We start from the raw sequence: 23,135 nt of genomic DNA, 5'->3' as shown, positions 1-23,135 counted from the left end.
GTGGCAGTCTGAGTAAACTAATCCAGGCACCTGCTCCAGAACTCTCACCCCCAGCACCTCTCTGGCCCTCGAGGGCTGCCTCTGTTTTCTCCTCTGAACCTCCCCCTACCCTATAGCCCTGGATTCATCAAGTCCTGGGGGGGGGAGGGGGAACTGGCTCCACAATCCACTGCCAAATCTTCTCATTTCAGGGCTTTTCGGGGGAGGGTGTGTGTGCTGATTTCTGTTTCAAAGTGGACTGGGGGCAGTAAACTGCCATTGGGACTCCTAAGCGGCTGAGGAGAAACCAGGAAATACAGACAAAACAAACTGATTAGTGCTGAGTTAGAGCCCTGGCTGGTGCTGCCAAGTGGTTAGAGCGTTGGCCAGAACATCAAAGGGTTGTGGGCTTCATTCCTGGTCAAAGGCACATACCTGGGTTGCAGGTTGCATCCCTGGCCCTGGTCGGGGTATATGTGGGAGGCAACCAATCAATGAGTCTCTCTCACATCGATGTTCCTCTCTCTCTCTCTCCCTCCCTCCCCCCTCCCCCCACCCTTCCATTCTCTCTAAAAAAAAAAAAAAAAAAATCAATGAAAAAAAAATCCTCGGGTGAGGATTAAAAAGAAAAATTGAGTTGGAGTCCTGCCCGCATGTGACAACTGAGCTTCTGCCCCCCAGGAGTCTTCAGACAGACGCATGGTAACTAACAGTCAGTAGGTGGTTCCCACGTGTCCGGGGTGGGGGGTGGGAGGCGCTCCCTCAATTAATTAATACGGGGCTTCCTGGGCCAGGGTGGGTGCCTGACTCTAGGAGATGCTGAGCCCTGGACAATCCCCTTCGCCTTAGGATCTGGGCGCACAGATTCCCAAGTCCCACCCGGATTCCTCCCACCCCCAGGAGTGGAGGGGAACGCCCGCCCGCCCGTGACACCGGCTGTGTTTGCTCTGGGCCTGGCTATCGACTCCAGGGGCCTTATCGCTGGGTCCGCAGACGGGGCTGGGCGGGGCTGCGTGAGGGAGATGTGGTCCCACTGCCCCGGGCACAGAAGGAAGGAGAAGTGGAGGGAAGGCGGCGGCAGAGCCAGCGAGAACGAAGCTGCTGGCTGTACCATGAAAACGCTTCTGCTTTTGCTGCTGGTGCTCCCGGACCTGGTGTGGGCCTCAGGCTCCCTGCACAGGTGAGGCCACGTCCCCGCACTGTGTCCGGCCGGGGCGGGGCCCTGCTCTCACGCTCAGGGCTCCCCTGGGAGAGGAGAGCCAATGGGGAAATAGGGAGGAGAAGAAACAGGGCCTGGAAAAGGTTGACCAAGCGGCCACCTTGTGGGAGTTAGCCTGAGTCTCCAGCCCAGCACCAGCCACTCCTGGGCCTCCACCTCTGACGGAGCTGCCTGCCTGAGCCCCAGGGGCCTTCTCACGTTGGAAACAGCAGGACTGTGCAGCTCAGAGGACCTGAGTGCTCCCCAAGGGGCTGACCACTGCCCGAGAGGTGTGCTGTCCCTTTGAGGCAGCCCTCATGGTGTTCATGTAGAAGTTCAGACCATCCCACAGCCCCATCGCCCCTGATCTCCAAGAGCCCGTCTCTGAGAGGTGGGGAGGGGCATCTCAAGTCTAAGGGTCTGAGGGTCTCCAGGAGGCTGGGGCAGAGGGGCCCTGATCCTGGCACACTACCTTGCAGACCCCTCCTGAGTAACTTCCCAATTAACCTCCGGGAAATGGGGCGGGGGAGGGGAGTCAGAGAGAGGCAGGAATGCCTCTCTTCCTCACAGGGGGCTTTGTCCTCAGGGTGCCCCTCAGGAGGGGTCAGTCCCTCCGAAAGAAGCTGCGAGCCCGGGGCCAGCTCTCCGAGTTCTGGAAATCCCAGCATCTGGACATGATCCAGTTCACCGAGTCCTGCACGATGGACCAGAGTGTCAACGAGCCCCTCGTCAACTACTTGGATGTGAGGCCTCCTGGGCAAAGGCTGGGAGGGGAGAGGGGGGAGGGGGGAGGGGGGACACAGCCTGGCATGGCGAGGGGGCAGCAGCACTGAGGCAGTGTGGATTTCTCCTCTGGGATGACCCATATGGACTGATGCCCGGGTCCCCACGGACTTGGCCGAATAAGCCCCAGGGCACCTGAATGTGTGCACCTCTGTGGGAGGGAAGGGAGGAGCAGGGCCAGCCTCCCTGCCTTGCTCCCAATGACTCTCATAATAATGAGAATCAGGATAGTGATTAGATTTCCTCCCTCTCAGCCCTTCCTCTGCTCCTTCTACCTGTGATGGCCACTTCCCAGGTCTCTGAGCCCCAGTCTGTGCTGGCCCAGGCCCTGCCCACGGAGCTCTCCCTAGGTCCCTCCCCCTCCCCAGCACCCACACCCTGCGCCCTTCCCTCCCTTGTCTGCAGATGGAATACTTTGGCACCATCTCCATTGGCTCCCCACCGCAGAACTTCACCGTCATCTTTGATACCGGCTCCTCCAACCTCTGGGTCCCCTCCGTGTACTGCACCAGCCCGGCCTGCAGTAAGTGGTCCAGGAGCCCCCACAGGGAATGGCTGAAGGCCAGGCCTGGGATCTGGAGCCTGGCACCCTGCGGGGAGGGGTTGGGCTCCAGTAACTGGCCATCCCTGCACACCAGCCTCCCCTCTCCTCCTCTGCGTCTACCCTGGGACTGCCTTCGGCAGAAACAGGGCTGGGTCAGGAAGAAAGTTAAAATTGATTGCTATCCAAGCTAGCAACTTCCATACTGACCAGAATCAGCAGGGGGAAACCACCACCAAAAAATTACACATTTTTGAATACTCCCCTCGGAGCACCTCAAGGAATGCGGGGGACAGTTCCATTGCAGTGGCTCTTTCTGGGCAGGTAGGTGGGTCAGGTTCCAGTGTGGACTGTTCAGCTGCATCCAGGAGGCCTGGTGACCTTGCTCCCACATACCAGAGTGGGGGCTGGTGGGAAAATGGGTGGTGGACCCATTTGGCCAGAGGTCACTCAGAGGTCTTTGTGAAAACTGGAAAAGGAAGAGCTAAGGAAAGGTGTCTCAGTCCATGTAGGACAACGTGGCAACACTCAAGGTGTCCATGGGGCCCTGGCCTGTTTGGCTCAGTGGAGAGAGCGTCAGCCTGTGGACTAAAGGGTTCTGAGTTCGATTCCGGTCAGGGGCTTGATTCCCAGTGTGGGGTGTGCAGGAGGCAACCAATCAGTGATTCTCTCTCATCATTGATGTTTCTAGCTCTCTCTTTCTCTTTCCCTTCCTCTCTGAAATCAATAATAGATAGATAGATAGATAGATAGATAGATAGATAGATATAGAGATAGAGATAGAGATATAGATATAGATATAGATATAGATATAGATTAAAAAATAGAAAGGTGTCCATGGGTTGTGCAAGATGTTGGGAGTGATTTCCTGGGATGGCAAGTGTTTATCCTGAGTTTCTTTTGAATGCCAGTCTCTGACGCACAGTGGTCGGCAGAGGCTGATGCCTGGCGTTTATTCTGTGTGCCCCAGGAGCTCACAGGCAATTACGTTCGCCCAGGGACAACTATTTGGCTTCTGTCAGCCCACCACATATGTCTAGAGGGGGATGTAAGGGTCACTAGGGAGGGCCATGGCCAACCTTTCCAGATGCACCTGCTCATCACTGTGTCCTCAGACCGGTCAGTTAGGGAGATTTGGTTCCCACTGCCCCGTGGGAAAGAAAGGAGCAGTGGCAAGGAGGGCTGAGGCAGAGCGAGAGAGGAGCTGCTGGTTGGGCCAACAGCGGAAGTTAGGGAAGCAGCTCTGCACGCTGGGGTGTCGGGGCGGGGATGGTGGCAGCGAGCTGGTGGCCCAGGCAAGAGCGGCATCCTTGCTTTCCAGAGACACACCCCAGGTTCAGCCCTTCCCGGTCCAGCACGTACAGTGCCGCAGGGAGCCACTTCTTCATTCAGTACGGGACGGGGAGCTTGTCCGGAGTCATCGGAGCCGACCAGGTCTCCGTGAGTATAATTCCTTCATGTTCCCTCTCTAGGTCAGGAACTTGGGAGACAGAACACCGTTCAGAGCTCTTAGGGGAGCAGTTTCAGATCTGCCGCAGGAAGAGGTGGAAGCAAGGAGCTGGAGCTGGCTTCCAGGGAAGGGGGAGGCCTGGCCTGGCCTGAGATGCGGCCGTGGGCCAGTCTGTGCCATGTGCTGGGTCCTAGAGAGGCGGTGAGGGAGGGGGGATTCCTGCAGGACACAGGGCACCTGGTGGCAGGGTTCACAACTGGACCAACGGCTCCAGGGCACCAAGGAGACAAGACCAGGCCTCCATCTTGAAGGAAGAAGATGTCCAAGCCGGGGCAGACGGTGGGAACTCAGTTACTGAAATAAGGCAACAAGGTAGGGGCTGGGAGTCCAATCATAGAGACAAGGCAGAATCCAAGTCCCAGGTCAGCCCTGAACTCGATGCTGAGCTCGTGAGCTGCTCCTTAAACTCCCTTTGACCAAAGGTCCCATGGGTCCCAGAACTGTGGGAACCTGACCAAGGTGGGGACAGAGAGCCAGGGGAGCCCCGGTCCTGCCCTACCCAGGTTTATGGGCACAGGAGCAGTAGTCCCCGCTTTCCCACGGTTTCCCTTTCTGTGGTTGTAGTTATCCTCAGCCAACCACAGCCTGAAAGTATGAAATAAAAAATTCCAGAAATAAACAATTCCTAAGTTCCAAATTGCACGCTGATCTGAGGAGCAGGATGAAGTCTTGTGCTACTTCACTCTGTCCCACCTGGGATGTGGATTGTTCCTTCATCCAGCGTATCCACACTGTATGCGCTCTCTGCCCATTAATCACTTAGTAGACAACTCCGTTATCAGATCAGTTATCAAAGGGAGAAAAAGAGATCACTTTAAGTAACTTTTATTAGTGTATTGTTTTGTTCTATTTTATTATTAGCTATTGTTAATCTCTTACAGTGCCTAACTTATAAATTAAACTTTATTATAGGTACATATAGGAAAAAAAACAGCATATGTAGGGTTCAGTATTATCCTTATTTTCAGGCTTCCACTGGAGGTTTTGGAATGTCCACCCTGTGGATAAGGGGGGACCATTGTTTATGCCCAGGCCTTTGGGGAAATAGAGGCTGACCCACTCCTGATGAGCACTGTTACAGTTCTGGGGGGTCCTGCCACAGGGCTCAGACTCCATCAACATCCCTTTAAAGTGGGTGGGAGTAGAACACATGAAGTGAAACAAGAGCAAGAAACACAGCGTCTATGTAAAAAAATACCACATACAGATAAAACAACACACTGTACTTTCTATTAGAACATATGTAAAGGCGCAAATGACTGCTTAGAAGGCTACGTCACATTCCTAACTGATCATCATAGTTACCCCTGGGAAGCAGAGGCGGGCATGGAAGGGGAATTGTGTCCTTTACTGCTGCTTATCTGCTGGCTCGCTGGGTGGTGTGGGGCAACAGCCAAGCCCACGGCCACTCCAGCTTCCCTTGGTTCCTCCTTCAAGTTTCCTGGCTCCCAGCCCAGCTGCACGTTTAACTCCGTAACGGACAGTGGCGGCAAGGGCTACAGGACACGCCCAGCATTGAGGCTTAGAGGCAGTGAGAGAACAATGTGGGTTCTAGTCCACCCTCAACCTCGAAGTTCCAATTCACCCTTCTCCCACCTGACACCTGTCTTCCCTGACTGACTGCCAAACTGTAGACTTCAGTCTGCAGCACCAGGACAAAGCGAATTCCCACTGTACACCATGTAACCAGCACCCGCCATGGCATACAGTCAACTGTCCAGAATACAATCCTTTGTGTATGCAGCTCCTAATGGCTCTGCTTCTCTGATACAGATAAGCAAGGACGTGCCAAAAATTGTGGATGCAGTTAATGCAACCCTTACGAGACAATTATAGCCTGAAATGTATATACTAGAAAAGCTGAAAACCAACCATTTAAGCAATAAAAAATAAGAAAACAAGCAAACCACAAGCAACAACAAATCAAACCCAAAGAAAGAAGGATGGAAATAAATAGAAGAATGGGATGGATGTCAATTAAACAGAAAAGTCATACAATAAAGAAAATCAACAAAACCAAGAATTAACTCTTTACAAAGATTAATAAAATTCATAAGCCTCTAGCAAAATTAATAAAAAACTGAAATAAAATACAACTTAATATTAGAAATGAAAAATAATGCATTAATAAAGACCCTGAAACATTAAAATGATAATAGGATATCAAGAATAATTTTATATTGATAAATTTGACAATTTTTTTTAAAAAATGGTAAATGCCTTGAGAAATACAGCATGCTAAAACTGACACAAGAAAAACATAGAAAATATGATACTCCAATGTCTATTTAAATATTGACTGTTATTAAAAACCTCTTCACAAGAAAACTCCAGGGCCAGGTAACCTCAGTGGTAAATTCTTCCAAATAAATAGCATCAACCTTACACAAATTCTCCCAGATAACTGATAAAGAAAGAACACTTGTCCTAGCTGGTTTGGCTCAGTGGATAGAGCATCAGCCTACAGACTGAAGGGTCCCGGGTTGGATTCCGGCCAAGGGCACATGCCTGGGTTGTAGGTTCGATCCCCAGTGTGGAGTATGCAGGAAGCAGCTGACCAATGATTCTCTGTCATCATTGATGTTTCTATTTCTCTCCCTTCCTCTCTGAAATCAATAATATATATATATATATATGGAACACTTCATAATATCATGATGTTTTATAATAACATCAAAAACATCGAATACCTACAAGTATTGAATACCTACAAGTAACAAAATAATGTGCAAGATCTCTACTCTAAAAACTGCAAAATATTACTGAGTGAAATTAAGAAAGATCTATATAAATTGAAGATAAACCATGCTTATGATTCAGTATTATAAATAAGTCAATTTTTCATCAATCAAAACAAGAGCAATTTTTATTAGAAATTGACAAGCCAATTCTAAAATTTATATGAATATGTAATACAATCTAGATGAATAAAAATACTACCAAGTATAAGACATTATGAATATATAATAATTTAGATATGTAATATTGACACAGGATGGGCAAATAGAAAAACAGAACAAAATAGAGAAACTAGTCACACAGTCACCTGACCTACACTGAGCATGATACTGCAGTGGAGGAAATGATGGCGTAGTTATTAAATGGTACTAGGTCATCTGGATATCCATATAGAAAAAAAAAGGAAAAGAATCTATAATGACTCCTACCTCACACATCATAGAACTTCTCATAGACTATAGATATAAATGGGAAAAGTGAAACAATAAAGCTTTTAAAAGAAAACATAGAAAAATATCTTTATGACCTTAAGGTAGGCAAAATTTTCTGAAGTTACAAAACCCACTAATTACAAATAAAAAGATTGATAAATTTGACTATATTGAAATACATATCTTCTGTTCATCAAAAAACACCATTAGAGAGTAAAAACGCCAGCCACAGTCCGGAGATGTTTCTAATATATACATCCAACAAAGGACTTGATTCCAATCAATAAGAAAAATGCAGACAACCTACTTCACAAAAGGAGCTATGCAACGTCCAATGTCATTAGTCACCAGGAAATACAAATGAAAACCAAATGTACCCGCAGCATATCCACCAGAAGACTGAGAAGGAAAAGAAGGCAACGTCCAGTGTTGGTGAAGATATGAAGCTACTGGCAACGGAACTCTTAAAATATTGGTACTGAAAACATCGATTGGTACAAATCACTTTGGAAAATTCTGTCAATATTTATTCAGTTCTGTCAGTATTTACGCATACTCTATGACCTAACAATTTTACTCCCAAACATATATCCAACAGAAATATGTACACGTGTTCACCCAAAGACAAGTACAAGCTGCATTATTAGCAATAGTCAAGTACAGGAAGCAACCCAAATATGCCTCATGGTAGAATGCATACATGCTGATGGCATATTCAGACTGTGTAATACAAAGACAATGAACAAATTAAAACAGCGTGCAACAAGCGTAATGTTGGGTGACAGAAGCCAGCTACCAAAGAATTCATACTGTATGATTCCATTTATATAAAATTAAAAAATAAGTAAAGCCAATACAGGCTGTTAGAAACCAGGAGACGGGTCACTTGTGAGGAAAGGTGTGATAATTGGCAGGGTGCTGGGGGGCTCTGGGGGTTGCCATGCCCTGCTGCTCAGTTTGGGAGCTTGCTCACATGGGTGAGTACAGTTTGTGAACACTCACTGAACGGCACACCTACGACTTCTGTATTATACTTCGGCAAAAAGGGTTTCCATTTAAACATTGAGTGGGACTATGGCGAAAATCGTCGTGCCCATTTAATCAAGAAAGGTTGAGTCGGAGAAGAATTAGCTTCAGGAGAGAGGAGAAGCTGGGGATCGGAGGCCCTTTGCCAAAGAGCTCCTGGGCAAATTCCCTCTGGGCTTTCTCCCGTCAGGTGGAGGGGCTGACTGTGGTCGGCCAGCAGTTTGGAGAGAGTGTCACAGAGCCTGGCCAGACCTTTGTGGACGCAGAGTTCGATGGCATCCTGGGCCTGGGATACCCCTCCTTGGCTGTTGGAGGGGTGACTCCAGTGTTCGACAACATGATGGCCCAGAACCTGGTGGACGTACCCATGTTTTCTGTCTACATGAGCAGGTAAGGCCCGTCAAGCCTGCCAGGCTGAGGTCAGTTATACCTCCAGGGGGACAGCACGGGGCCGCTGAACGAGCACTGGACGTAGCAGTCACACACCGGGGCTGGATCTCTTGTTAGTCCAGCTGTGTGATTTGGGGCAAAACACTGAACCTCTCTGACTATCGAGAAAATGGGATTTGCCTCAGAAAGTCGTTGTGAAGAGCACTTTGTAAACTGTAGCACGCTGGACTCATTTAAGGAATACCTGGAATTAGATACAGTGGGGCCTTGACTTACGAGTTTAATTCGTTCCGAGACCGAGCTCGTTAAGGAGCTCGTTAACTCAAATTACTCTATCAACTCAATGCAAAAAATTGGCCGAAAGACAGCTGGTATCTCAAAAAACTCGTTAGTCGGGACACTCGTAAGTCAAGGCCCCACTGTATTCATTTATGCAGTGAATAACTACTTCTCAAGCCCCTCTTATGTGCTGAGCACAATGCTGGGCACTGGGAATACAGTGAAGCTAGAAAGACCGTCCCCGACCTCAAGAAGCTTAATCCCAGTGGGGGAGGCAGGAAAAAATTTACAATAAGCTGATAGTAAAATAATCACATGTTCATGGGTGGATAAGCAAATGTGATATATACATACAATAGAATACATTCAGCACATGCCACCACAGGGATACATCTGGAGGACGTTATGCTAAGTGAACTAAGTCTGTCACTAAGTCTGTCGTATGATTTCACTTATAGGAAGCACCTAGAGTGGTCAAATTCATAGAAACCGATAGTAGAATGGTGGTTGCCAGAGACTGAGGAAGGGGAAATGGGAAGTTATTGAATGGCTGTAAAATGTTGGTTTTGTAGGATGAAAGGCTCTAGAGACTGGCTGCACAACGGTGTGCATATACTTAACACGACTAAGCTGTACACTTATAATGGTTACGATGGGCCCGGGCTGGGGGGCTCAGTTGTTTGGAGTGCCGTCCCATGCACGGAAGGGTTATGGGTTTGATTCCTGGTCAGGGCGCATAACCAGGCTTGTGGTTCATTCACAAATCATTGGGCAGAGCTGTCTCTCTTCTTTTGCCCACAAAGTCCAGACTAACCGACGCACAGTCATTGGAAGCCTGGTCTCAAAGCCCGAGCTTGTGTTTCTGCCTGTCTAGGACTAGGTACTTGGTGGGAGTGATCAGACCATGAGGCGGGAGCGCATTCCCAGGGTTTTCCCGTGGCCCTTCCTTGGCAGCCTCTCTTTCTCTCCCTGCAGTGACCCAGAAGGCGGTGCAGGGAGCGAGCTGATTTTCGGAGGCTATGACCACTCCCATTTCTCTGGGAGTCTGAACTGGGTCCCGGTCACCAAGCAAGGCTACTGGCAGATAGCACTGGACACGTGAGTATCCTCCACAGAGTTTGGTGTTGAGGGAAGAACTCACATTGACCTGAATGGAAGTGCTGGTCACTGGGAGAGGATGCCAGGAGCCTGCGTGAGGCTAGAGGCGTGGAGGTGCCGAGCAGAGGTGCAGGAAGGAGCATCAGTAACCAGGGTGACAGGCACGCGGTACCAACGACCAGCTTCCTTCCTTGTGGGAGAGATGCGCCTTCAACTCAACCCATGGTAAATACAAACACTCCACCAGCTGCTTCTTGTTCACCCAACATAAATTAACACACAGACAAGGGCTGATTGAAATGGGTGCAGAGTGAATTGGATTCAGATTGTGCCTGCATAAAGGATGCACGGAAGGTGAGACGCACATACAAGCGACTGCATGTAAAGAGGACAGTGATCAGTGCTCCATGAGATGTGCCACCAAGGTGACCCAGCAGACAGGGCAAGGCAGCTTCTGTCTGAAGAAATCCTTGGATTTCATGGAGGTGGCAGCATTGACTGAGCGCCCCCGGTCCCCTACACACGCACCTGGGCATGGAGCAATGGGAAAGTGGGATTGGATGTCTGACACCTTCCTGGCACTGTATTAGACTGTGGTGAGCTGGCACGGCCATGGCATACTCAGCCCCAGGGCGCCTTATGTGCTGCGCCAGCTCAGCCAGGTTCGGTGACCCTGAGAGGGGGTGGTGAAGGATTGAGAAAAGACAGGCAAGAGAAGAAAGCTGGGTCTGGGTGGGACGCTGTCCTCTCTGATGGAGAGAGACAACACCACGGACTACAAGCCGTGTCTTTATTTTATAGTCAGATTCCAAGAGGCAAAGTAAGGGCGTGGTCAAGATGTTTACAACAGTCTCATGGGTTTCGAATCTACTCAATTACATGCACCTGAACTCTATCAAGCCCACATTACTCAGGCATGTGGGGCCACGTGTTCGGACCATAGGTTCAAGCTTACAACTATAGCTGTTGGCTATAATTGTGCTGGGAGGGCTTTGCCCTCCAAGCTGGGACTTGCACATGGCCATGAGAGGACTGTGCCCTCTTATTAGTTCGAGGCTTGAACCTGTCCAAACAGTGTAGCCACTCTCCACATTAGACAATTCAGGGACTCAAAAAACGTAATTCAAGTGTCAACTCAGCCAGGAATAAGTTCCTGCAAGGTGCCAGCCATGTGCCAGGCATGTGCTTCAGGTATCAGAGAGCTCAGCAGGGAGTGAGAGCTAGAGGCTGGAGAGAGGGGACAAGAAGCGAAGAGGTGAGGGACTGACCACGCTTCCTTTGCCCTCAGAATCCAGGTGGGGGGCGCCGTGATGTTCTGCTCAGAAGGCTGCCAGGCCATTGTGGACACAGGGACCTCGCTCATCACAGGCCCCCCGGCTGAGATCAAGCAGCTGCAGAAGGCGATAGGGGCAGAGCCCGTGGATGGAGAAGTGTGTGCCTATCTGGGTGGGAGGGGGGAGGGGAGAGGGCCTCTCTTGGGAGACAGGAGATCCTAAACTGATCCTCTGTGGGGTGTTTTAGTATGCCGTGGAGTGTGACAATCTCAATGTCATGCCGGATGTCACCTTCACCATCAATGGAGTCCCCTACACTCTTCAACCAACTGCCTACACCCTGCTGGTAAGAACTGTTTCCTCACTTGGGGTGGTGAACACACAATACAATGTACAGATGATGTGTTATAGAATGGTACACCTGAAACCTGCATCATTGTATTAACCAGTGTCACCCCAATACAATTTTTTTAAAAAGCACACACACACCACATACACACACACACACATACATACACACACACACACATATATTCACAATATAGCAGAAAAGAATGAAAGGACTGTTTCCTCATTCTGCAAGTCACAGGGCCTTCCCCAGATACCTGCCACTTCCCCTTTTCAAACAGTTGCCTGCACTCAGGCCACATCTATCCCAAGTCCCCCCCCCCCCATCTTACCCTGCACTGAAGTGGCACTTCCTCAGGGAAGGACACAGCTGCCCGTGTGTGGTGGAAAGACCACTGGGCTGGTTCTCTAACTTCCTGCTCGGCCATGAAGCAGCAGCAAACCTGGAACAGGCCATTCAATGAGGTTCTCTGACATTGTCATTAACCTCAACCACCAAGTCAGACTGGGGGATGCTATTACCCCATTTTATAGACCAGGACATTGAGACCCAGAGAGTTAATGGTTCTAGATGTGAGATGCTTGGATTGGGAGGTACAGAATAAGGTTATATCTCTTCTAATATATATACAGGTTAACATGCTCCTCCAACCAGAGAATGCCTTGGTGCAGTAGATGCGTAAGTGTGAAGGGAGAGGTAGAAAGGGGACCTCCAGGTGTTTGAGAAATCCATGACCACCTCATACACAGTGGGCTCAGATTTTCAGTATCATACTTCTTTGGTGACACACTTTAGTGCACTAACCTTGCCCAAGATCACCCACAGCATCAGCGTGACTGCGCCAGAATCGAGGTGCTAAGGGATAGACTGAGGGCTTTAGGGATTTACCTACCCCCACACCTTGATTGCCATTAACCCCTTCCCTAAGCCACTTTTACTATTACAGTTACAGTAAAAGTGAAAACAAATGTCTTTTTAAAAAATTTTTCTTTATTGATTAAGGTATTACATATGTGTCCTTATGGCCCCATTGCCTCCCCCACTCATGCCCCCACCCCCCTGTTGTCTGTGTCCATTGCTTAGGCCTATATGCATGCATACAAGTCCTTCGGTTGATCTCTCCCCCTTACCCCCACCCTCCCCTACCTTCCCTCTGAGGTTTGAGCATCTGATCGATGCTTCTCTGTCTCTGGATCAGGAAAACAAATGTCTTACTTTAAAACACAGCTTCATGTCAAGTCCCCTAAACTCCTCCAATAAAGGAATTCTGCAGCTGCCACTGTGACCACCACACTGAGGACAAGCTAGACATTTCAACTGCCAAATCCACACCCATCACCACTCCAGCATCCCCTCCCACCTTCACCCTCTGTGAGTCCCTGCTCACCCCCACGCCCTTTCCTGTACCCAATATGGTGCCACTGTCCTTTTCTGCCAGCACATTTCCATCATAGCCACCTCAACCCATCACGGACGCTGTAATACCTTTGCATTCTTATCCCCGTCCTCTCAAGAAGGCTCTTTAGCCCTCCGCAAATCTCCCCACTTCCTCATCAGCAACCTCAAACTTCCAGTGGTTGTTGGAAAGACCACACCTGTCGGTTAGATCCCAACTGTTTGCCAAACTGAAAAATAAGATTGGGGGAGGTTCTCATGGAGTAAGGGATGCCTACTTGCCTTACACCTAGTAGGAGCCTCTCAAGTGATTCTTCCCAGAACAAGAAAATAGCAGTGGCTAGCCATTTATAAGCGGTTTCTCTCCCTTAAAGAATTTGACTTGAGCTCCACCAGAAACTAAAGAAACCAGAGTTTAAGTCAAGGTCTTCTAATGCCAAACCTTTTGTTCTTCCAGCCGTGAGTCAAGCTTTTGGTTTTCCCAATGGTGAAATGGTGTGGGGGGGGGTGGGAGTGTATAATAGATGAACAATTCTCAAAATTGTAGAACTTAGAAGCCCAGACCCACATCTATCAAACACTTTAACCCTTTGCGGTCCAATTTTATTTTTGGAATTCAAACAGTCTGGTCCGAATTGGAAGTCCTTCCTCTCTTGGTTGCAGTAGTTCCCTGGCGGAAATTGCCAATTAGCTCAATCACCAACTGGACATTGGACCTGCTACTAGCACCTGGTCTGTCGAGTCAGCCTCGACGTTGGACCGAAAAGGGTTCATACACCATCGGTAGAGGTGTATGAAGCAGGAGGAAGAACCAGCCAACCAAAACTGTGAAGCAGCTGTCTAAGGCCATTCGGTGCGGCCACCACCACCACATAGTGTCGCTGAAGGCAGCACCCCTTCCTTCTTCCCCTGTATGTCACTTACCTTCTTCTTTCCACCCCCAGGACTTCGTAGATGGAATGGAGTTCTGCTCCAGTGGCTTTCAAGGCCTTGACATCCAGCCTCCAGCCGGGCCCCTCTGGATCCTGGGCGACGTCTTCATTAGACAGTTTTACTCTGTCTTTGACCGAGGTGATAACCGTGTGGGGCTGGCCCCAGCCGTCCCCTAACGAGGGGCCTCCTGTCAGTGCCTGCTGCCTAACGCCCCTTGGAAATCCAGCTGGGCCTGTCAGGTGGGGGCATTATTCACACCTGTCAAAAAGTCCTTTCCAATAGATTGCATTTGTTCAGAGGGGCAACTTCAATTAGAAATAAATACAGCTGAGATTGCACACGCGCGCGCGCACGCGCGCGCGCGCACACACGTGCTCACACATTTCCATATATCACCACCTCTACCACCATCATGATAGGATTAAGTTGTATGCCCAAACTTTTTATTGCTTTCGGCTAACATTTTATTATGGAAATCTCCAATTATGGGGATTATGTATAGACGCAGAGATTATCCTATATAATAAAAGCATAGTATGCAAATTGTTCCTCTGGGAGTTTGACAAGGGGGGCGGGGCCAGCCAGGGGAAGGGAGGGAGTACCCGGCAGGCAGCCAGCAGCTGCTAGGGACTTGGGCCTCCAGTAGCGTAAGAAATCCCTATGCACACCCCACCTGCACATGGCCAGGACTGTTTTTTTCTGCACCACCGCCCACTCCTCTCTCTAGCCCCACATACCTGGATTATTTTGAAACAAATTCTTAGCATCACATCATAAGTCACCACATCAAGGATTTATCCATAAATCCTTGTAACTTCCTAAATGTTCGGTGAGTGTTCAAGTGGTTCCTATTGTCTCATAAATGTTTGGTCACATTTGCAGTTGACTTGTGTGTATCAGGATTCGAAAGTCCACAAATTACACTTACTTGAGATGTCTCTTATGTCTCTTTTCATCTGTCGAGTTTACCACATTCTGAACTTTGCAGAGTGTCATGTAACGTGGTTCTCTGGACTCATCTTCCCTATAAAATGATAGTTGGATCTAGGGGCCTGATTTTGTGGCAAGAATACTTCATAGGTGGTGCTGGGCCCATCCCACTGTAACCCATCAGGAGACAGTAATGCTTGGCGCCTGTCTGGTAGGAGTGGTAGGGATGGTGAGTGGGTCCCAGAGTTCTCAGCCTCATCCATCCATTTATGACAAATTTCCCTTTGGTATTTTTTGAGAATTTTTCCCTTTATTTTATTTTATTTTATTTTTGGTATTTTACCTCAAGGTGTTTGCAGCCATTGATGATCAGTGCTTCTCCACGGTGTCATTAGGAAGGGATACAAAACAGGGATTTTTCTAATTCTGTTTTTCCTCCTGTATTTGTTAGCTGGGATTCTTTTCTAAAAATAACTAAAACAATAAAATAAAAATAACTCTTTTACTCGTAGACACAGAGAATAGATTGCTGGTTGCCAGAGGGGAGGGGAATTGGGGAACTGGGCGAAAAAGGTGAAGTCCAAATTGATAGTTACAAAACAGTCACAGGGATGTCAAGTACGGCTTAGGGAATATACTCAATAATGTTGTCATAACTATGCATGGTGCCAGGTGAGTACTGAAAATATAGGGGGAAATGCTTTATAAAGTATATAATTGTCTCCAGTGGTCGGCAAACTGCGGCTCGAGAGCCACATGCGGCTCTTTGGCCCCTTGAGTGTGGCTCTTCCTAAGCCTTAGGAGTACCCTAATTAACTTAATAATGTACCTACCTATATAGTTTAAGTTTAAAACATTTGGCTCTCAAAAGAAATTTCAATCATTGTACTGTTGGTATTTGGCTCTGTTGACTAATGAGTTTGCCAACCACTGGTCTAGCCACATGCTATACAACTGAAATAATAGAAAATAATATTAAATATGAGTTGTAACTGAAAACTAAAATTTTAAAAATAATAAAATAAAATAAGGCCCCCAAACCCCCTCTTTTATCAACGGTTTGCTCACCATGAGGTACAGCTCATACAGGAAAGGCAAAATTACTTGTTTTCCCCCCTTTCTTTACCAGTTTCAGAATAATGAGTGCTTCAGCTTACTGCAGTTTTTAGTGCTCAGTCACCCCACCTTTACTTAGCCAGTGGGCCCTGAACTTTTTACTTCACACAATACGAAGAGTTGTTCCATAGAAGCATAGAGCAGACTGTGGAATCTCAGAGGGAAGGTGGGGGAGGGTGGGTGGGTGGGAAGAGATCAACTAAAGAGCTTGTATGCATATATGCATAACCCATGGACACAGACAATAGGGTGGTGAAGGCCTGCGGTGTGGGGTGGGGGCTGGCTAGAAGGGGTCAATTGGGGGAAAGGGGGACATATGTAATACTTTCAACAATAAAGATTTAATTTAAAAAAAAAGACTTGTTCCATTTTCCAAAGAGTCCTGGTACCGTGAAGTGTGTTTATATGTTTGTTGTAAATGGAAATATTTCATAGTACGGGGGGTGAGAGATGGAGAGAGAGATATTACAGGATACAGTGAGAGGCTCTGAATGAACCCTTCCCACGTGTGGGGCCCAGGGTCGGTCCATCGGTCCATCCGTCCATCCCGAGGAAGCAGACGTGGAGAATCCAGGTCTGAGGCGCACCCCCCACTCCAGTGGGATCTCTTGCCACCAGAAACAACTTGTCTTTCTTTTCCTTCCTTTCACTTTTTTTTCCAAATGGAAGTATCTTCATGCTTTTTCTTATTATAAAATATGTGAAAGTCCTTCATGCTCCTCCCCCTTGGAGATAAGCATTATTATCATTTGAATTTGTGTAATACAGACTTTTTTTTGCCCAGAGAAACAGATGAAGGTGAGTATTGGTAAGAAAGCCTTGCCCTTTCTTCAGGAAAAGACACCATACTCGTCCCTAAACTGTTCTTCATTCAACAGCAGACCCGTGTCAGACAGACAACTCATTCCTTCTCACGTCTGTACGGTGTCCATTACTTGTCAAATTCTCTCTTAACGAACATTAGTTAATTTGGGGTTTAATTCAACCCAATCTAATCAACACTTATTACTTATTTTGTGCCCAGTGCTAAGCGAGGCCCTCTAAGACCCGGGAGACAACCAGCCCTGGCCGTCCCTTTGGGCAGTAGGGGTCGTGGAAAACACGCCAGGCTCACAGATAACCTAGATCACATCTGGGCTCCACCTCTCACCAAACTGGTGGCGTTGGCTAATTCCTTCATGTCCGTCAGATCCACCCCCAGGACTGCTGGGAAGGGTCAGAGCTTCACCTGGTGGGAGTGTGGCTCATGCTGTCAGCGGCCCTTCCCCTTCAAGTATCTTGGTCATGGCTCCCACACATATACAGTGGGGCCTTGACTTACGAGTTTAATTCGTTCCGTGACAGAGCTCGTAACTCAAATTACTCGTATGTCAAATCAATTGTGAAGAGTGAGAGACGTGATGCTGGGCTGATGTTGTGGCGTTCACTGTGACGTTCGCTGCGCCAACTAGTGGCGGGGTATCTGAAGCTGGTTCATAACCCGAATTTTAGCTCGCAACTCAAAGCAAAAAATCGGCCAAGAGACAGCTCGTATCTCGAAAAACTTGTTAGTCGGGACACTCGTAAGTCAAGGCCCCACTGTATAACTGTTTTTGTGGGGTTTTTTCTACTTATTTTCTTCACTGACTTATTGCTTTTAGATTTCATTAAGAACAGCCTGATCCAAATAAGCTCTCCAAGTAGCATAATAGAGTGGTTAGCAACACAGGCTCCGGAGTCAGACAGCTCCTGGCACCAGGGCGGGACCTCTGCACCTCAGTTTCTTCATCTGTAGAATGGACGTGGTAACAAGAACTGCCCCTGGGGTTACTGAGAGGATTCAACAGCATGATGCATGCGTGGGAAACCTTAACTAGCTTGTATGTCTGTGCTCGCCCAGGGCCCGACTGGCCTGCACCCAGCACAGGCACATCGCACACCAAGCAGAAGCCCCAGAGTAAAAAGGCTGAATGACTTTTCCTCTAAAACAAGCACTCCAAGAGCCAAGTAGAAGCCGATGGTTAGAGAGCACCCTGCAGGCTTTCTCCCTGCAGGGCCTGGGCCTCCCTGGTGTGTTGATGAGCCGCCTGCCTGGTGCCAGGAGGCTCTGGGATGGGGGCCTGGAGTATGAAAGTGACACTTACACCACACGTGCAGGAAGTGAAAGCAACTCAGTCCTCAGGCTGCCCTAACCCAGTTCCACTCTGAGCACACTGGTCCCTCAGGGCAGAAGTGACACTTCTGTCAGCATGAGCTAAACACCGCCTCTTCCTCCCCCCGCCCCGCCCCCCCTTTGTAAACCTTCTTAGCCCTATTAGCTGCTGTGAGTTTCCCAAAACTGACCTTTGCTCTGTGTGACCTTCACATCTGTGGTGCTGGTCCTTGTCCATGTGCTTGTCCCATGACCCATGTCTGATTCTAGTCACAAACCTCTCAGGGAGGGGCCTAGTGCTTTGGCCAAGCTTCCCTGTGCCATGGGAATTGTCAAAGGATGCTAAATCCATTTCCTAGGGCTGCCGCAACCAGTGCCACCGACTGGGTGGCTTAAAATAACAGAAATGTATTGTCTCACAGTTCTGGAGGCTAGAAGTCCAAGATCAAGGTGTCAACAGGGCCATCCTGGCTCTGAAACCAGTGGTGGGGAATTCCTCCTTGCCTCTTCCTAGCTTCTGGCAATCCCTGGTGCTCCTGGTCTCGTAGCTACAACCCTTCCATCTGTGCCTCTGATGTCACATGGTGTCCCCCTATGTGTCCATGTCTCTGTCTTTTCTCCTCTCTCATAAAGTCGCCAGTTATATTGGATTAAGGTCTGTCCTACTCTAGTCTCAGCTCATGTCAACAGACCGACCCTTCCAGGACCCTGTTTTTAAATAAGGTCATTCTGAGGACCTGGGAGCCCAGACTTCAACATACCTTCCGGGGGACACAGTTCAACTCATGACAGATGCTTTGCTAACGAACTGCTCTTAAATTTGATTTTTGGTCTCTTAAAATCCTTTCAGAAGCTTTCTGATATTTTATCTTTCTTTTCCTCCCCCCATCCCCCTCACAACAAATCTGTGAATTAGGCAGAACAGCTTTTATTACCCTGTTTTCTAAATGGGGAAATTGGAGTGTAAAACAATGAAACAGTTAGTTAAAAGTAGAAGTGAATCCATGCCTCCCGGCTCCTAATCCACAGCTTCTCATGTAATCGCTTCCCTCAAGCCCAGGGGATCTCGAATGCAAGGATGGCAGGTAGATTCTAGTCAGTCCCCCCCGCCCCAACCCCCACCCCAACCCCCGCACCCCCAGTAACATTTGCTTTTTAAAATAAAAATGTGTTTGCTGCTGAAAGGTCAATGGTTGCTGATCCCAAGAGGATCCAGACAGCATCCTCCTTCTGCTCCAGTGTGGAAATAAGGCCCTGCTAAGAGGATCCACGGAGCCTGCTCTTCCTTGGAGGAGCTGTCCCTCTCCTGTTCTCTGTGAGCCAGGTTCCTGACATCATCAACATTACAGGGTGAACACAGGCCTTACGTTACACCTCTCAGATTCTCTCTTCTGAAAATCGAATGCTGAGTGGGACCCCATGGCTGAGGCATGCGTGGCAGGCACACGGAGAGACAGCCCCCAAGTCCCCAGTGCCCAGACCACCAGGGCCACTCGGCTCTGTCCTCCCTAGGCCTGTTGCTCATCTCTTCCTACAGTTCTCAACTGAAAATCTCTGGCATACACACCTCCTACTAGGGCGGGAGACCAGAGGACTGTCCTGCCGTGGGAGTCGGCGGTCTCAGGACTGTGAGGTCTGATCCCTTCTCTAAGTAAAGTTCGAGAACATGGCTCAGTGACTTCGGCTCATCAAAGAACGTGTGCTCGGAAGGATGGTCAAGGTAGAGAAAAGGTGTGAGAACTTACTTAATATCCCACCCACCTGGGCTGTGTCAAGGACACCAGGACTTGGAACTACAAGTCCAGACCTCAGGACCATAACAAGCTCCTACTTGAACCATGTCCAGCACGGCCAGGGGTGAACCTGAGGAGGGGTGGCGAAGGATTACAGAAGACAGACAAGAGAATACAGTTGGGGCCGGGTAGGTCACTGCTCTCAGATGGAGAGACAGTGACACAGCCTGTAAGCCGAGTCTTTATTTTATAGTCAGATCCCATGAGGCAAGTAAGGGCGTGGTCAAGATGTTTACAATGTTCTCGCGAGTTTCGAATCTACTTGGTTACATGCACCTGAGAACTCTATCAAGCTTTGTTTTGGCAGCACTTGCTGCACCTCCCACAGCCCACATCACTCAGCCACCTGGGACCACAGGTTCGGACCGTAAGGTCAAGCTTACAACCAGAGCCTTTGGCTATAATTGTGCTGGGAGGGCTTTGCCTTCCAAGCTGGGACCTGCACGTGGCTTTGCCACGAGAAGACCATGCCCTCTCGCTCTCCACAATACTCCTCAGCTTCAACATCTGCCTCTTGTCTTCTCAACACGTGCCAGGTTATGATGTATCTGGTACTAACTACTGTATCAGATAAACCCCCAAATCACCGTCGTTTGAACAATAAGCATTTATTTCTCATTCATGGAGCGTTCAGTTGAAGAATCACGTGATTCAAAGACCTGGGCCCTTCTGCCTTGTGGTTCCCGCATCCCCTGGGACCTCAGAGTTATTTGTTATGTCCTGCAGACTGGAGTGTGGCAGCTCCTGCAAGAGGCTTTAACGTGCCAGGTACCAGGCAGGACACTTCCTCTACACCTATTCGACTTGAGTTCCACGCGGGCAGGAGCTCTGTCCATTCACCATCCTATCTGTTCAGGAATCATGGTCCATGGCCACGCCCATCTACAGGGGCTGGAAATGCCACCCAGCTGTGGCCTGGAGGGGTAAGGGGGCTTTGATGAACACCAGCAGTTTCTGTCTCACAGCCCTCCACCTGGGATCCTTTCCTTTCTCCTGCTTCTTTATTTTTAATATATTTTTATTGATTTCAGAAAGGAAGGGAGAGGGAGAGAGAGAGAGAAACATTAATGATGAGAGAGAATTATGCCTCCTGCATGCCCCCTACTGGGGATCGAGCCTGCAACCTGGGCATGTGCCCTGATCAGGAATCGAACCGAGACCTCCTGGTTCATAGGTCACCCTCAGCCACTGAGCCACACTGGCCAGGCTCTCCTGCTTCTTAAACATGAGTGCCTCAAGTTCTGCCTCACTTCTCTCCTCTCTCTATCCCCTGCCCCTCTCACACCTAGGAGATGAGGCGCCTCTGCAGTCTATGGAGGCAACCCTCCTGTTGACATTTCTAAATAGTCATTGCAAAGCTATGAGATTTTCAGAATAACTCCTCTACCTTTGTTTCTTGCCCCACACTAAGTGGAGGTCAGACCTGCCACCCATTCATTTACCTAACAAATACTTACTGAGCCCTCTCTGGGTCCCAGTTCTTGAAGGGGAAACTTGTCAAATGCCTGAGTCAGAAGCTTACATTGTATTGGGAAGTTCAATTCAAAGGAAGCAAGAGATGGGAAAGGGGAAGTGAGGAAGAGAGAGGGGAATAAGTACAAGGAGATGAGTTTCCGAGCTGACTACAGATTTGCAATAAACACAGCTGTTGCTCGGTGCACAGGACATCTCCAGGAAGGCCATGAGGGTGTGTGCAGCTCAGAACCGTCCAATGACAAGGGCGTGGGGTATGGGGCAAGTCTGAGCTTCTACCTGCTGGTTTCTTTTTCTCCTGCCTTAGTTGGTCAGAGCCTGTGGGCATTTAGTCCCTGCACTTCTGGTTCATATTCCTGGTCTGTCCAGAAAGCTGCTAGAACGCTAGGGCCTTTGGGAGGCCACCAGCCCAGTGTAGGCCCTGGACCAGTTTCCTCTCTGTTGGCTCCCTTCTGGCAGGCTCCTTGACCAGGGAAACAGCACTAGCCATCACCAGAATTGGGGGGGGGAAGCAAGACAAGGGGCTGGGGCTGGGTGGGGTAGGGGAGCCAGGGCCAAAGCATCGAGCAGTAGGGACAGAATCGTGAACAAAACAGGGTTTTCTCTCAATGAGCTTAACTGGTGTCATGGAAATGTCCTGCTGGTACATCAACCTCAATCCTGATCGAGCAGGAGCCCCATAATCCCCTTCTGATCTCACTGTGTTTCCCATCTCAGCTGGTGGCATCACCACGCCTTGGTTATGCAGGCCCATTCCTCCATCTGCCTCACAGTCCTTCCCACTCCCCAGCACACCCTCAGGTTCAATTACTATGTATTGAGAACCCCCTCAATGCCAGAAGTGGGAGGATGAGGGATGTTTTGCTCCCCACCGAATACACAGCACCTGGCTCAGGGCCTGGTGCACAGTAGGTTCGCTGTAATATCTGCTGAATGATTGCACACATCAGTGATTCAATCTTCACAATGGCCCTGTCAGTAATGTCACAGAATTGCTCCTGTGTTTCCTTGCCCCCATGCCCTTGTCATTACCTCTCACCAAGAGCATTGCAAGAACATCTGGGTGCCCTGATTCTGGTCTCTCCTCCTTCCAGACACATTTCTGAAACTTGGCTCCAATCAATGCTCCAAACTTCCCAACAGCTCCCCACTGTGCACCCAATGAAATCCAAGCTGACTTGGCTTTCAGGGCTCTCCAGGGCCTTGCCTCAGTCAGACCTCCTGTCCTTCACTCACATCTCTTCCATCTAGAACCCAACAGAACCACCCCCATTTTCTTACTTGCACACTTTTGCTCCCAGGATTTCTTCTACCCTGTTCACCAGTGGAGCACGCTTCCCCAAATGACCCCTTTTCTTTTCTTTTTTTCCTTTTTATAATTTTTTATTGATTTCAGAGAGGAAGGGAAAGGGAGAGAAACATCAATGATGACAGAGAATCATTGATCGGCTGCCTCCTGCACACTGGGGATCAAGCCCGCAACCTGGGCATGTGCCCTGACCAGGAATTGAACCCTGAACTCCTGGTTCATAGGTCGACGCTTAACCACTGAGCAACACCGGCCGGGCCCCAAAGGACCCCTCTTCGATGACCGTTAAGATTATATTGAAGGGATGTTAGACGCAGTGCCAAGAAAAAGCAGGTTGAAATGTCAGCCCCGCGGGATGCATGCTGGGAGGTGGTCTGTCTTGACTGGGAGCCTGTCTTGTACACAGTCTCTTCTGCTGAGCAGAGATGCAGCATCTGCTCTCCACACCCCAGATCACT

At 49.0% G+C, this 23,135-nt stretch overlaps 1 protein-coding gene across 1 annotated transcript; it reads left to right on the top strand.

Moving 5' to 3' along the window:
* Positions 1–1,091: 1,091 nt before the first annotated feature.
* On the top strand, positions 1,092–14,101 carry CTSE (cathepsin E). Its single transcript, XM_006094845.3, has 9 exons — positions 1,092–1,159; positions 1,764–1,920; positions 2,366–2,483; positions 3,823–3,941; positions 8,398–8,597; positions 9,852–9,974; positions 11,263–11,404; positions 11,496–11,594; positions 13,937–14,101. Exons 1-9 carry the CDS (start codon positions 1,092–1,094, stop codon positions 14,099–14,101), a joined length of 1,191 nt encoding a protein of 396 aa, XP_006094907.1.
* Positions 14,102–23,135: the final 9,034 nt, after the last annotated feature.

This window comes from Myotis lucifugus, unplaced genomic scaffold (genome assembly GCF_000147115.1).
Source record: "Myotis lucifugus unplaced genomic scaffold, Myoluc2.0 scaffold_145, whole genome shotgun sequence".
NCBI classification, from domain to species: Eukaryota; Metazoa; Chordata; class Mammalia; order Chiroptera; family Vespertilionidae; genus Myotis; species Myotis lucifugus.
Note: the sequence above shows the minus strand (reverse complement) of the source record. Positions and strands in the feature narration are given on the sequence as shown.